This window comes from Heterodontus francisci, chromosome 17 (assembly GCF_036365525.1).
Source record: "Heterodontus francisci isolate sHetFra1 chromosome 17, sHetFra1.hap1, whole genome shotgun sequence".
NCBI lineage: Eukaryota > Metazoa > Chordata > Chondrichthyes > Heterodontiformes > Heterodontidae > Heterodontus > Heterodontus francisci.
In genome coordinates, this window is record NC_090387.1 from 38,483,948 (window position 1) to 38,499,730 (window position 15,783).

The following is a 15,783-nucleotide window of genomic DNA, read 5'->3' on the forward strand; positions in this document are numbered from 1 at the left end:
CTTTTTGGGCTACCTTTCAAAAACATTGTTTTTAGCATGGAAACACAAATATAATTAGTACTAAAAATAGGTGGAGTGCAATGTTACCAATTTTTACGCTATTGCTCCACTGTTTATTCTCTCGATAAACTTTACAGAGGAAAGAATGTGGTTCTTAATTGCTTATGATCTCAAAATCTTGGCAACAGCATTTAGAGTCATAGGCTGGAATTTTATCCACCCCCCCCACCGAAGAGCGGGCTAGTGGTGGTGGTGGGAGGCATAAAATGGAGTTGGAGGCTCGGAGGGCCCTTTCCAACTCGCTCCTGCCTCTGCTGCCATTTTACGCAGGGTGGGGGCGGCAGGAAATGGCCCGCCCGCTCCAGGCCAACCAAGGCCCTTAAGTGGCCAGTTAACAGCCACTTAAGGGCCTCCGTCCGCTGCCACAGGGATTTTACTGTTGGCAGGCAGGTGGCCCAGGCCCAAGAAAAGCCACCTGACACCCTGTGCCTGACGAAGTGCCGCCCCCGATGCCCCAACCACCCCCAACGCCCGACATGCCTTTCGCTCCCCCCCACAATCAATCCCCCATTACCTCGCCGAGGCCCAACTGATCACCCAGGCGAGGCCCCAAAAACCTACGTTTTCCCTGTGCCGCCCTTCCTCTTCTTCTTGAAGCTGGGTTGCAGTCCCAGCAGTGGCCACCATCCCCGGTGGCGCTGCTGGGACTAAGCGCTGCTGGCCCTCTGATTGGCTGGCAGCTCTATTAGGCAGGACTTCCTGCCTCAATGAGGTGGAAGTCCCGCCTAAGACCTTTTAAGGGCCTGGGGACTGTAAAATCCAGACTGGATCCCCAGGTCCAGCTGGGGTGGGATCGCCACTGACTTTTTTGTTGGTGGAAGGCTCCTGTCCAGCAAGGGAAAAATTCCGGCCATAGTGTCATTTATGGCACAGAAGGAGGCCATTTGGCCCATCGAGTCCAGCTGGCTCTCCACGGAGTTATCCAATCAGTCCCACTTCCTAGTCAATCTCCGTAGCCCCGCAAGTTTATTTTCTACAAGTAGCCATCCAATTTCCTTTTGAGGCCATTGATTGTCTCCGCTTCCACTACCCTTGTGAGCAGTGCGTTCCAGGTCATTACCACCCACTGCGAAAAAAAGGTCTTCTTCACATTTTCTCCTGCATCTCTTGCTCAAAACTTCCAATCTGTGTCCCCTAGACCTCATACCATTAGTTGATGGGAACAATCTTTCTTTGTCTAACTTAGCTAAGCCTGTCATAATCTTATACACCTCTATTAATCTCCCCTCAATCTCATTTGTCCTAAGGAGAACAACCCCAGATTTTAACCTTGCAACTAAACCCTCCCCCCCCATCCCCGGAACTATTCTGCTAAATCTGCTCTGCACCCTCTCAAAGACTCTCTCATCCTTCTGAAAGTGTGGTGATCAGAACTGGATGCAATACTCCAGTTGGAGCTTAACCAGAGCTTTATAAAGGTTCAGAATAACGTCCCTGCTTTTGTACTCAATGCCTCTATTTATGAAGCCCAAGATCCCATATGCTTTACTAACAACTCTTTCAATATATCCTTCAAAGATGTATGCACATGCACCCCCAGGTCCCTGTGTTCCTGCGCACTCTTTAGAACTGTGCCATGAAGTATATATTGCCTCTCCCTATTTCTTCTGCCAAAATGCAATACCACACATTTGTCAATATTAAATTCCATCTGCCATCTCTCTTCCTATTCTGCGAACCTATCTAGGTCCTGTTGCATTTCATCCTCACTGTTTGCCACACCTCCAAGTTTGGTGTGTTTGGCAAAGTTTGAGATTTTACTCTGTATTCCAAGATCCAATTTATTTATATATAGCCAAAAAAAGCAGTGGTCCCAGAACTGATGCTTGGGGAATACCACTGTCTTCCATCCGCCACTCTGAAGAGCAACATGTACTACAACTTGCCGTTGTCTGTCCTTAAGCCAATGTTTGATCCAATTTTTCACTGATCCTCCTATTCCATGAGCCTCAATTTTGTTAACAAGCATTTTTCTGATGACTGCTTTTTACACTGATTCTCATCGGGTTAAGGTTTCGCAGCTGCAGTAGCACCCTACCAGTGAACCTAAACAACCATTCTTCATGTGTGTGCATTGACAGTGATAGCATAGGCTATTCATCAAAATTGATCATTACAACAGAGCGCAATCTTGATTTCATCCAAACTGCACTTGCCATTGCAACAGGTCATTAGACAGCTGCCGGACCCTTGCTGATTTTTGCCCTGTCTAACTCAGGCATTAAAGCCTCAACTGCTGCTCCGACTTAATTTATTCAGTACAGACTGGAAGTTAAACCTGTGAAAAGCTGGTGTCTATAACTTGGTACTCTGGTTACTAAGTGCCATTAGAATCCCAGGATTTTAGAGACATTTTTTTACAGTTAAAATTTTACATTTGTTTTTTCTATTTCAACTCCTCCAACTTGTTCCTCCCTGTTCTGAAGGTTTCAAAAAAAGAAAAAGACTTGCATTTATACAGCGCCTTTCATGACCACAGGATGTCCCAAAGTACTTTACAGCTAATAAAGTACATTACAGGTGTAGTCACTGTTGTAATGTGGGAAACAAACTACAAATGACTCAAACTACAATACAGTTCCCCGGGTGCTGGATGTCCTGCAGTACCCTGTCAAAGTCATTATTATTTATGTGTAAGCCTTAGCGGGGCTGTTTGCTCGTGCATGGAATCACAGCTGTAGCCTAATACTGGTTTCAACTGATGTTTACAAACCTGCACTTTCCAATGTGCAGCACTGGATGGCAGTTTTCCACTTTCCTTCCTCTAGTGCAGTGGCACAGAAGCCAATTGTGCATCTGCTACTACATTCTAAATGTGATTAGCTAAGCCTGCTACAGTTTATTATTTGTGCCCCTTTAACAATAAGGACATTTGTTAACTCTTTCACCAGTTTGTCTCTATGTAATAGTATACTAATAGAGGTAACTTTTATTTAACTGAAGTGTTGTATACTCCACAAATCCAATCCATATTTAAGCAACAGATGAATAAACCAAGTTCTGACCTTTGTTGTAGACATGAATGGATATGTTCAATAGCTCACTATACAGTATCAAACTCTGGATAGTGTAAATGTTATATATAATTCAGTTCTTTAAAATGTCCTTCACCGGTATCACAATGTAGGTTAAAAATTTATTTTACCAAATGTGTTGTACTTCGATCTCCTGTTAGTGTACAAATGTTGCAAACAATCAGTTACATGCATAAGATGTGACCACTATATTGCTTCTTTACAAAATAGTCACGCAGGTAGTGTGTTGAAGTTTCAAGAAACATAGCACTTTACTGGCAGACATGCTTAATCTCAGCTCCAATACAATTTGGAGGTGCCAAATGGGCACTGGGCAACATCAAAAAAGGAAAAACTGGGAAGAATCAATCATTACTAAGCCACTTGTCTGTACTTTTAAATTTCTGGAGCTCAGGAGTGGCACAGATAGAGGTTTGGGACCAGATTCTCTCTCTAACCTACAGGAGGCTCAGGAGGGAAGCCATAAAGGGGAGAACAGAGGGAAAATTAGTGGAGGGAAGGTGGGCGCTTCAGCAATGTAATAACTGTAGCAAGCACAACATGGAAATTGTATATTATAACAGTTACTACACTTCAATAATACTGCATATGCTGTAAAGTACTTTGGGATATCCTGAGGTTCTGAAAGGTGCCATATAAAGGCAAGTTTTTTTCTTTCTTTCGCAATTCCTTCTTACTTTTACAGTCCTTTGTTTTGTCACATTGTTTTAATGCCCACAGATAATTTCCTATTTCCTCAGAGGAAATTCTCAGAGGACTAAAAATATAAGAGTTGATGCACCATTTACCCTACAACAGTGTCTATATTTCAGAAGTGTTGAATTGGTTATAAAGCACTTTGGTCGAGCCTGAAATTGGGAAAGGCACTAATATTAATGCAAGTTTCTTTTTCTTTCTTAATATATAGTAACTGTAAACTGTTGTTATTTTGTGAAAATTCAGTTATAATGTTGTGTTTAAACCTTTCTGTTATGAATAATGTTATACTTTAAGGGACTTGACTGATAGTTATGTCCTTTGTGAGCTATACATTGCTACATCAAAATATGTCCATAATTTTTTTTTGTGCCGAATGTTCTGTTACAGAAATTATGTTGCACATCCATTGTTCGTCTCACCTCCTCCTGATGTACTAGATATTTAATACAGGTTAACTGAGAATTGTCAGGGGACGAATTGGTGCATATGTATTGGTTTTGTACTTAATGCATGTACAACTTGAAATGAATGCAGTTAGTATGCACATGTATATAGATTCCTATCTAATTGTTTATTATATCAAATTTTGCTGAATATAATATAGTTATCCATTGAAATCTATCAAAATTGTTATTTACAGCGAGTCTTCCAAACTAAATTGTATCAATGGCAGCTATTCTGTGTATTGTGCTGATTAGGATTCCCTACAGAATGGCGCCATAATCTTTGTAATGCAGTATATACATGGAATAAAGAACAGGTGCCTTCTTACAGAGAAAAGGGTGAAACCTGAGGTTGAGTGCAGGCCATTCTCACACACGTTAAAGCCAATTAAGCAGTGCCACTTGGAGAGCGAATGCCTGATAGTTTGTCACGATCGCACATTACATCTCTCAGTCAATATTGCAATATTATGCCCCCCTCTCCAATTTTCAGTCCTTATCTTTAATCCCCCAAGTGAGATGTTTTAATAGAGGGTGCTGGCAGCATATCAATATCTCCCAAATGTGATGTTTTAATGCAGGTTGCTGGCAGCATATCAATATCGCACCCAATTGGCCAATTTCCATGAATGAGTTTGGACAATCAGTGTCAGGAGGCTAATTACGATCCTGTAGATAGTACATACTGAAAACATGGTACGCCAGTTGTGACGGGATGAACGTTTATGCTGATAGATGGGGTGCTTATCAAGCAGGATGCCTTGTTCTGGATGGTGTTGAGTTCCTTGAGTGTTGTTGCAGCATGTGGAGTGTTCCATCACACTACAGATCTGCCTTGGAGGTGGTAGAGAGAGTTTTTGAAGTCAGGAGGTGAGTCACTCGCTGCAGAATATCCAACCTCTGACCTAATAGCTATGGCACTTATGTGGCTGGTCCAGTTGAGTTCCTGGTTAACAGTGACCCAAAGGATATTGAGGGTGGGGGATTTGGTGAATGTCAGTGGGAGATGGCTCTCTCATGTTGGAGATGGCTATTGCCTGGCATTTGTGTGGCGTAAATATTACTGTATTACTGCTGCTTTCCACCCCATTGCAGATCTTCCAATTTTGTTCTTTTCTCCCCCCTCCCCTTTTTCCCTGCCTCTGTACCTTAAAAACTGTTACATTTCTAACTTGCTTCAGTTCTGATGAAGGATCATCAACTTGAAATGTTAACTCTGTTTCTTTCTCCACATATGTTGCCCAATCGGCTCAGTATTTCTAGAATCTTTTGGTTTTTTTTGCATTAATTTACTTTTATGTTATGAATTCTGGAGTCCATCTGTGATCCTGAACTTGTAATATTGAGAGTTCTGAACTGGTCCCTTTCTGGGCCTCCAAGGTTGAATGTCATGTCAGGTCCATAAATTACCTCATCAACAGGGTCCTCTAACACATTGGCCCGGACTTTGCAGTTGGCGGCAAAGCAAGAACGCTTACCGCTGATGTTGAAGAAACAAAAATCTAATGATCTCTGTGGTGGGAATTTCCCCTTTCCCCGCAGCAGTGTAAATCTGGGAAATCAAAGGGATGTCTTGGTGTGCAGCAGCATGCTGTCAACAAGCAGGTAAGCAGCTGATAACATTGAAGTATTCACACAAAGCAAACCAGGAATTTAAAAGCACTTAAAATCCTTCACTTTTGTTTTTAATTTTCAGATAGCGAAATAAATGTATGACAGTGCTAAGATAGAAGCGAAAATAAAAGTGAATAGAATTGTAGAAAAATAATTGATGTTTTTAAAACTATATGGAAATTGTAATTATTGTTGAGAAATTTGGCATTTCACAGATATTAAATTAGCTTTTCAGGGCTAGTAAAGGTGTTTCTCAGTAATTATTAAGTTAGTATGCTATTAAAACCGAGTTACATCTCATTCAACAGGGTGCAACTTTTTCCACATTTTTTTATGAGACTAACAGTAAGTGAGATAGCAGTCTGTGGGAACCTCTACAGCGCAAACTATGGAGGAGTGTAGACTCACTGAAAACAACTTCTGGATTTCCATGTAATTCAGCATATCTCCAAACTCCTAAAGTTGCTGTCAGTTTCAGGGGTGCAATGACAGTTTCACCCTCATTCTTCTTTGGCCTCCTTATCTCGAGAGACAATGGATACGCGCCTGGAGGTGGTCAATGGTTTGTGAAGCAGCGCCTGGAGTGGCTATAAAGGCCAATTCTAGAGTGACAGGCTCTTCCACAGGTGCTGCAGAGAGATTTGTTTGTCAGGGCTGTTGCACAGTTGGCTCTCCCCTTGCGCCTCTGTCTTTTTTCCTGCCAACTACTAAGTCTCTTCGACTCGCCACATTTTAGCCCCGTCTTTATGGCTGCCCACCAGCTCTGGCGAACGCTGGCAACTGACTCCCACGACTTGTGATCAATGTCACAGGATTTCATGTCGCGTTTGCAGACGTCTTTAAAGCGGAGACACGGACGGCCGGTGGGTCTGATACCAGTGGCGAGCTCGCTGTACAATGTGTCTTTGGGGATCCTGCCATCTTCCATGCGGCTCACATGGCCAAGCCATCTCAAGCGCCGCTGACTCAGTAGTGTGTACAAGCTGGGAATGTTGGCCGCCTCGAGGACTTCTGTGTTGGAGATACGGTCCTACCACCTGATGCCAAGTATTCTCCGGAGGCAGCGAAGATGGAATGAATTGAGACATCGCTCTTGGCTGACATACTTTGTCCAGGCCTCGCTGCCATAGAGCAAGGTACTGAGGACACAGGCCTGATACACTCGGACTTTTGTGTTCATTCACCCTCATTACTACAGTAAAATTCAGGCCATTACTTGCTGGTTGATAGGTAAATTGGCCATTGTAAATTGCCCATAGTGTAGGTCGGTGGTAGGAGAATGGTGGGGATGTGGTAGGGAATATGGGATTAATGTAGGATTAGTATAAATGGGTGGTTGTTGGTCGACACAGACTCGGTGGGCCGAAGGGCCTGTTTCAGTGCTGTATTTCTCTATGACTCTATTAATTACCAGCCCTAAATGGCGACAGCAGAAAGGATTTGTAATAACATCATAAATATAGCAATTTTGCAGAGAATTGGATCTCTTAGTGTATCTCTTTTAATCTGCAAATTACTGTGCTTTTTACAAATTATTAATGACAAGCGCTGGTTATGTGTCATTCTAAAGATGCAATTTCCCAATGTTTTCCGGCTCTGTATATATGGGCTGGATTTTGTGGAGGAGGCGGGGCTCACGGCACAGGGCTGAAAAGGCGGGGTTGAACCCTGCTTCGGTCTTTTTGTGCCCCCCGCTCACCCCAGAGTGATTCTCCAGTGTTTTGAAGCCTGTGTCCTGCCCCGGGATCCAAGTCTCTTTAAAGATGGGGATCCCACCTCTAAGAGCTGCTAGCCATTCAGTATTGCTCAGCAGTATTGGCAGTGCCACTGCTAGCGGTGGCCACTGCTGGTTCTGCAGAAGCCTTTGACCCAGGCCCAGTGCTGGAACCCTAGATGTCAGGCAGGTGAGGTGGGGTCGCTGGGGCCAATCTGGAAGCCCTTGGCGAAGATGGGCATGAAGTCCAGTGGGAGGGGAGGCCATGGAGTTGTAGGTTTTCCGGGCCAGGGCCCTCCATGGGCCACAGATTGCCCACGGAGGAATAACCCCCCTGTCTGAAGTACACAAGGCGTGCGCCTCATTTTATAAGGCACCCTCCCCGCATGGTGGAGACATGTCCTTGCCGCTGTTTAGATCCCAACAGTGGCGAGAAGAGGTCCTTAACTCCTAGAAAAATCGCTTGGCGACATGCCCTCCATGCCCCATTGCGATTCTATGGCCCCCTGGCTCCAACTCCAGCCTCAGAGGGGGCCCATAAAATCCAGTCCTACATTTATATATATATATATATATATATATTTGTGGCTCAAAATCAAATGTTGTAACTTTTATGCATACAATTGCACTTTTTTTGCATTTTCTTCAGAGCTAGTAAGTTTTAAAAAAAAGCTAAATTAATTGACATTGAAATATTGTTTGTTCTCAGTGTTTTTCTGATGGCTGAGACAGGTTGAGGAAAACTTGGCTTTGGTTGCCGGTACAGCAGCTCCTCGCGTGGCACACCAAGTGTTGCATCATTCTGGTTCCATTGACGAGATGAGTGGCTGCGAATGTGACGTTTTGAAGAAGGGGGACTGAATTTTTCCGAATTGGATTCTTAAGAGCGAGAAGCAAAGGGACCGTGTTCATTCGCGAAAAGGGCAACAGCAGGAGCTTCCCAGTTAAAACTAACAGCACTAAAAAAAAAGGACTGAGTGCAATTAATAGCATTGCCTCAGAGGGCTGGGACTGCGCTCATATCCACATGTCTAATTTGAAGAAGAGGGGCCCCAGTACGGGCTCACTCCAGGAGCAAAGGGAAAAGGATGGTCAGGTGCAGGAGACCATGTTAGCGGCGGCTGTGAATGGGGAGCTGCCCGCGGACGAGGACAGCTCGCCGGCAGCCCGGGAGCAGCAGCCGGAGTCGGACATGGTCCTGAAACGAACTATCACGCTGCGGAGCGGCGTGGCTATCATTGTGGGAACCATTATCGGCTCGGGCATCTTCATCACCCCGACCGGGGTGGTACGGGAGGCGGGCTCGGTGGGCTTTTCCCTCATTATCTGGGCGATGTGCGGCGCCTTCTCCACGATCGGGGCGCTCTGCTACGCCGAGCTGGGCACCACCATCGTCAAGTCGGGAGGCGACTACGCCTACATCCTGGAGGTGTACGGCTCGGTCATCGCCTTTCTCAAACTCTGGATCGAACTGCTCATCATCCGGCCCAGCTCGCAGTACATCGTGGCGCTGGTCTTCGCCACTTATATCATCAAACCCGCCTTCCCTGACTGCGCCGTGCCGGAGAATGGAGCCAAGCTGGTGGCTTGTCTGTGTATCTGTGAGTATGGAGCCAGCAGCAGTTCACACTTCACCCACACCCAACACTTTATAATTGGAGAGGGAAGCAGGGGGAAACCATCCTTTTATAAAATTTTCACTCAGTACCTTCGTTATAGTTTCCAAATTTAACTTGTTTTTTAAATCAACATCGGACAGTTTCACTTGTAATTTTGATTGATGAACTTAAAACAGCAGAGAAAACGTATTGCTCTGTTAAATTGCATATTTGCCAAGTTACTAAACTATGAATATAGGTTGTTCTGGGTTTTGTTTTCCAAACCCGACCCTTTCTAAAACTGAAGCTATGCTTTAAGTTGGTATTTAATGGTGCCCTATTCCTTGTATCAGCCAGCATGTCACATTACTACGTTGGATCCACGTGCCATTTAGTTTCTTGCTGTTTTAGCCCTCCAGTTAAACATATGATTGGATTTCCGCATATGTTTCTTCTCCTTATTAACAGCGATGACTGAAATGCATGTCGCCGACTTGCTTTCCAGGCCAGTGCTTCTCTGATGTGAACAATGAGAACCCAAACCAGACCACACTCGCCCTTGTATTATTTTTTATTTATTTAACTCAGCTCAAAGATAGGATGCCAAAGAATGAAACAAGATTTTTTTGCCCACACCTTGGTGGTCCTGGAGAGGGAACATAGGAGCAGGAGTAGGCCATTCAGACCATCGAGCCTGCCCTGCCATTCAATATGATCATGGCTGATCTCCACTTCAAAGCCTTTTCCCCACACTAGCCATAATTTAAATTTCACCATCTGCCGTGGTAGTAGCTCATTATACTGAGTAATTGATTTTGTTACCATCCAGGAACATTGTTGAGATTACAGTCACACTGATGTGTAACATGGATTCAGAACAGATGCAAATTATAGTCTGATTGAGGTTGTTCAAAATGAGTTTTTAAAACGTGGTCACGATCTCAACAAGGTATTAAGCCACAGTAGGAAATGAGATGTAAAGTTAAAATCATTTGTGCCCTTGAGCTTGGTTGAGCAGAAGTTGCTTATTGGGGTACAGTTCCACAGTCACCAGGAATTATTGAAACCTTGCCCAAGTGTCATTGTGAGTTTAAGCAGTGAATTTTGGTAGGCTCATCGGATGATGGCTAGGGGGAGGAATCACAGACATTCTACATTCGACTCAAACCAGTGCTGTAGTATAGGCTGTTTATTGCTTGTTAGTATACAATAAAAAGAACTAAACAAATGTGTTCTTTAATGTGAAGCTATCTTAATTCTGCACAGAAGCTGCCATGCAAGGAACTCCCAGGTCAGAGGGAAGAGTCAGGGATTTTTCTGTATTTCAGGCCCTGTCCTTGAGCTTGGTTATGTAGAAATTGTTACAATGCTTCAATTCAGTATCTATGCAGCTCCCTGAAAAGCAAGAACACTTCAACCCAATTTCCATCCTTGGTTTTATGTGGTATGACTTGACATCCACTTAATAGGTGAACTTTTGCTGAAATCTATTGTTAACTGAATTCTGACAACTTCTCAAAATTTATTAAGCATCTCACTTGGTATATTGCATCAGTTGAGAAAAGTACCAAATCATTACTTCTCATGGCCAGAAAGAAAGCAATATAATGTTAATGTCTGCTGCATGTTTGAAAACAGAATAGGGACAAATAAAAACCATCAGTGTGCTGCAATATTTACCAAAAGGAAGAACTGTATTTATATTGTACTTTTCACAACCTCGGGATATACAAAAGCGCTTCATAGCCAATGAAGAACCTTTGAAGTGTAATTGTAACATCGAGAAACAGCAGTTTGAGCATAGCAACATCCTGCAGACAGCAGTGAGATATATGATCAGATAATCTGTTTTATTAACATTGGTTGAGGGATAAAAGTTGGCTGGGGCACAGGGAGCACTCTGCTGCTTTTCTTCAAAGAGTACCATAGGACCTTTGACATCCACCTGAGAATGAAGATAGAGCCTAGGTTTAATATCTCATCAAAGAGATGCCATCTGGATCCCCTTCTAAAATATTCTGGGAGCATCACAGTGTATTACTTTTTCTGACACAATGCAGCATTTGTTACTACATCCAGCAGTGATGGGGCCAGGGACAGGATGTCCCAGGGACAGGATGTCCCGACCACCCCCTCCTCCGCAATCACTTTGAGGTCGGCTAATTATGTATATCAGGACTCAGCCAAACTGCAGATAATTTAATCAATTAACTCTAAAATTCCCGATTGCAATACAATTTTGATACAAGTGGCAACAAACTTTTGGAGGGCATTGTCATGGCTGCAGTGTGGCCAAATTTGGACTTTTACCCACCGCCACCTCCCCAGCCCTTCAACCATAACTGTCCCTCCAAGTCAGTTGGTAATATAGTGCTGAATAAATCTACTCTTTAGTTTGCTGCCATTTGTAGCTGTCAGTGACATAAACCACTTCCAGATCAGAGTGAACTTCTTGTGCTTCACTACAAAGTTTCAATTCAATATCAATACAAGTATGACGAAATAAAAACCTGTGAGCTTTTTAAGATATATTGTATTCAAATAAGGGCAAAATGTCTGAGGACATAATTCTTTTGTGTTTTATAACCAATTTTTCCCTCCTCTACTGAAGACAATGACTCCTTGCTGGTCTCCAGTTCATGGATACCACTAGCCTCCTCATAATCTACCAAAGTGGGCATTTGTCATGTGAGGTGAGGTAGTCTATGTTGATAGCCTAGTAACCATGGACGACATCATAACTGGGGCCATTATTTTCATTGCCATCATTCACATGCACATGCTTTTCAGCAGACTCACTTTGATATATCCATAGGTAACTGTGGTTGGTTTTCTCTGCATCTCCTTAACTCAGGGGCATCTATAATGAAGGTTTTATTCTGATTCATTCGCCGATGACCAATACACAACTCTGAGTTATGCAGTTTGGTGACAATGTTGAATACAAATTTTAATGTAGGTACCTCAGGGGAATATGCAATCTTTGAAAGTATAATTTCTAAGGGGTATACTATCATGCGTATTTGAGGCATATAGATTGTAATTATGTATGTTGAGTAAAGTGCAGCTGTAACATGTTACAACAAATTATTAATAGATGCTTTATCTAATGATTTGAACCTGGTTAGCATTGTGGATTACTGCAATATTTTTGAGGACTTTAAAAAGGGTAGTATTAGTGTTCCTGATAACTGAATGATGACCTTTTCTTGTTGCAGGCTATGATATAGAGAGGGTATGGTTTCATCGTGTCTCCATTACCTGCCTTATGTGGACTGGGGCTGTGCAGATAAATTAGTAAATTAACCAGCTCTTCTATGAAGGCAGTTTAAAGAATGTATTTTTATGTTTTGGACATTGTGAGCAGCAAATGCATACTGATTGTGCTTGAGCTGGAAGTTCCACACTGTTTGCTTTGAAACTAAGTTATGCTGTTATGGATGAAATTCATAGACTAAAAATGGATCTATTCCTTCATGTACTCTGATAAAGTTGGGTCTTGTGCACCAAAAATGACGGTAAATATATTATAGATTGATATTCTTTGAGAAGGGAATTTCTATGAAATCATAAGTTGTAGTAAGAGTATAACGTTTGCAAAAACAAATGGAGCAGGAAACTTCACTATCTTTATACGATTAATCCCTTCTAATAGTAGTACAGAGTTATGATATTGATTTATTTGGAAAAATACAAGGTGAGATTTTAGCCTATTCAAAACTCATCCATTTGAACAGAGTTGAAATCAGGCCCACAATTTTAATTCACATTTTCCCATATCATTTTCTTTATTTCCCGGGCTCCATAAAAGGAGATTGCAGTAGACATTTCTAATACTTTACTGAATTGCAGCTATTTCTGGCTATAACAAATACATTATGAAGGCCAAGGAAACAAAATTTGCAAAGATGAAATACTGTTTAAATAGTCATTTTGAATCTGTACACTTAGGTTTAGAGTCATAAGAACTTATTTTACAAGATCTTAAGCAACCACAATGATAACAATGTAAAACAAAGGTTTTAAGCAGTAAAATGCATTCCACTTCAGTTCTGATTGGTCTATTTCTAAAGAAGTCGGTCAGTTTTAAATAAGACTATGGGTTACTGGGTTATACGGTATTGTAAAATGAAATTGCCACTTTTATTAGATTTTGGGGTGGAGTAGCAGGTATCCACTTGGACTAATGTTTCTTGAAATTCAGTGCCCAAAAACAGTTTTATTTGGCTAAAGACAATGTCAAAAATGTAACAGCTTCACTTAGAACTATATATATGAAAAAAATGAATTCTGATGTATCCCCAAGTAGCCAAGTTGTGCTTTCACCATAAGAAATTTACTTGGCATGAATTTGCATTGCCATTACAGATTTTACATTTGAAGTAAAAGGCATCCTAGAACAGATTTAGTCACTATTCTCAGTCTCTTATGAGACCTTTACTGCCGCTTTCTTAAGCTGTTTGTAGGAGAAACAGGAGAATGTATGGGTTATTAACAGTACTCATATAAAAACAAAGGAGGAAGCAAATATTTCCATAATAATGGATAGCATAGCTTTGTTCTACACTTTTTTATTAGTTCGTTAGGAAGTATGCAGGTTTGTCAATAGATAATAAAATCAGTCTTCATTCAATGCTTTGGGTATGGGCAAGGCAGACCTGTCTGATGCAAGAGTGACCCAGTCTTACACACAAGAATTAGTCATACAGTTCCTGGTATAAAAAAAAGGCAGGATGGAACTGAGATTAACAATGTCAGTATATGCAATGGGTAGCTTGTATTAGTCATAAAAATTTGGAGCCTGCTGCAACCAGATACATCAGTGAACCTTTTCACCAGACTTCATTTTCTTCTATTTCTTTGAATCGTGTCCATTTTAGTAGAACTGGCCCTTAGAATAACATATTCCTTCTCTTCAGATAATTTTTTTTATCCATCAGATGGCCTGTGCTTTGATTCTTTCGCCACTAACAGATATGTACTTACAGATAAATAGGGTGTACCACCATGCCATAAAAAGTGAGTCTGGGGAATTAATAATGGATATTAAGGAAATGGCAGATGAACTGAACAGGTATTTTGCATCGGCCTTCACTATTGAGGATATAAGTAACATCCCAGCTGTAAGTCAGGAAATGGAAGGGAGGGAGGAACCCAAGAAAACTACAATCACCAGGGAAGTGGTACTGAACAAATTATTGGAGCTGCAGGCTAACAAGTGCCCGGGTCCTGATGAACTTCATCTTAGGGTCTTAAAAGAAGTGGCTAGTGAGATAGTTGATGTGTTAGTTTTTATTTTCCAAAATTCCCTAGATTCGAGGAAGGTTCCGTTAGATTGGAAAATAGCGAATGTAACTCCTTTATTCAAAAAGGGAGGGAGACAGCAAGCAGGAAACTACAGGCCAGTTAGCTTAACATCTGTCTTAGGGAAAATGTTAGAAGCTATTATTAAAGACGTTATAGCAGGGCATTTAGAACAATTCAAGGTAATCAGGCAGAGTCAACATGGTTTTGTGAAAGGGAAATCATGTTTAACCAATTTATTGGAGTTCTTTGAGAGAGTTACATGTGCTGTAGATAAAGGGGAACTGGTGGATGTATTGTACTTAGATTTCCAGAAGGCATTTGATATGGTGCCACATCAAAGGTTATTGTAGAAAATAAAAGCTCATGGTGTAGGGGGTAGCAGATTGGCATGGATAGAAGATTGCTTAGCTAACAGGAAACAGAGAGTAGGCATAAATGGGTTATTTTCTGGTTGGCAAGATGTAATGAGTGGTATGCCACAGGGATCCGTGCTGGGGCCTCCACTTTTTACAATTTATAAAATGACTTGGATGAAGGGACCAAAGGTATGGTTGCTAAATTTGCTGATGACACAAAGATAGGTAGAAAGGTAACTTGTGAAGAGGACATAAGGGGGCTACAAAGGGATATTGATAGGTTATGTAAGTGGGCAAAGATCTAGCAAATGGAGTATAATGTGGGAAAGTGTGAAATTGTCCAGTTTGGCAGGAAGAATAAAAAAAAGCATATTATCTAAATGGTGAGAGATTGCAGAGCTCTGAGATCTGGGTGTCCTAGTGCATGAATCGCAAAAGGTTAGTATGCAGGTACAGCACGTAATTAGGAAAGCTAATAGAATGTCATGGTTTATCGCAAGGGGAATTGGATACAAAAGTCGGGAGGTTATGCTTCAGCTATTCAGAGCATTGGTGAGACCACATCTGGAGTACTGTGTATAGTACTGGTTTCCTTATTTAAGGAAGGATGTAAATGCATTGGAGGCAGTACAGAGAAGGTTTACTAGACTAATATCTGGAATGGGCAGGTTGTCTTATGAGGAAAGATTGGACAGGCTAGGCTTGTATCCGCTGGAATTTAGAAGAGTAAGAGGCGACTTGATTGAAACATATAAGATCCTGAGGAGTCCTTGACCAGGTGGATGTGGAAAGGATGTTTCCCCTTGTGGGAGAATCTAGAACTAGGGGTCACAGTTTAAAAATGAGGGGTCGCCCATTTAAGAGATGAGAAATTTTTTCTCTCAGAGGGTCGTGAGTCTTTGGAATTTTCTTCCTCGAAAGACGTGGGAAGCAGAGTCTTTGAATATTTTTAAGGCG

The 15,783-nt window shown here is 42.0% G+C and overlaps 1 protein-coding gene across 1 annotated transcript in view; it reads left to right on the forward strand.

The window, feature by feature from the left end:
• Positions 1-8,309: 8,309 nt before the first annotated feature.
• slc7a5 (solute carrier family 7 member 5) overlaps positions 8,310-15,783 on the forward strand; it is an 86,431-nt gene continuing 78,957 nt past the window's right edge. The window contains exon 1 of the mRNA XM_068049300.1: positions 8,310-9,166. Within this exon, the coding sequence (XP_067905401.1) occupies positions 8,593-9,166 (574 nt within the window). The 5' untranslated portion in view covers positions 8,310-8,592. The remainder of the gene's footprint in view (positions 9,167-15,783) is intronic.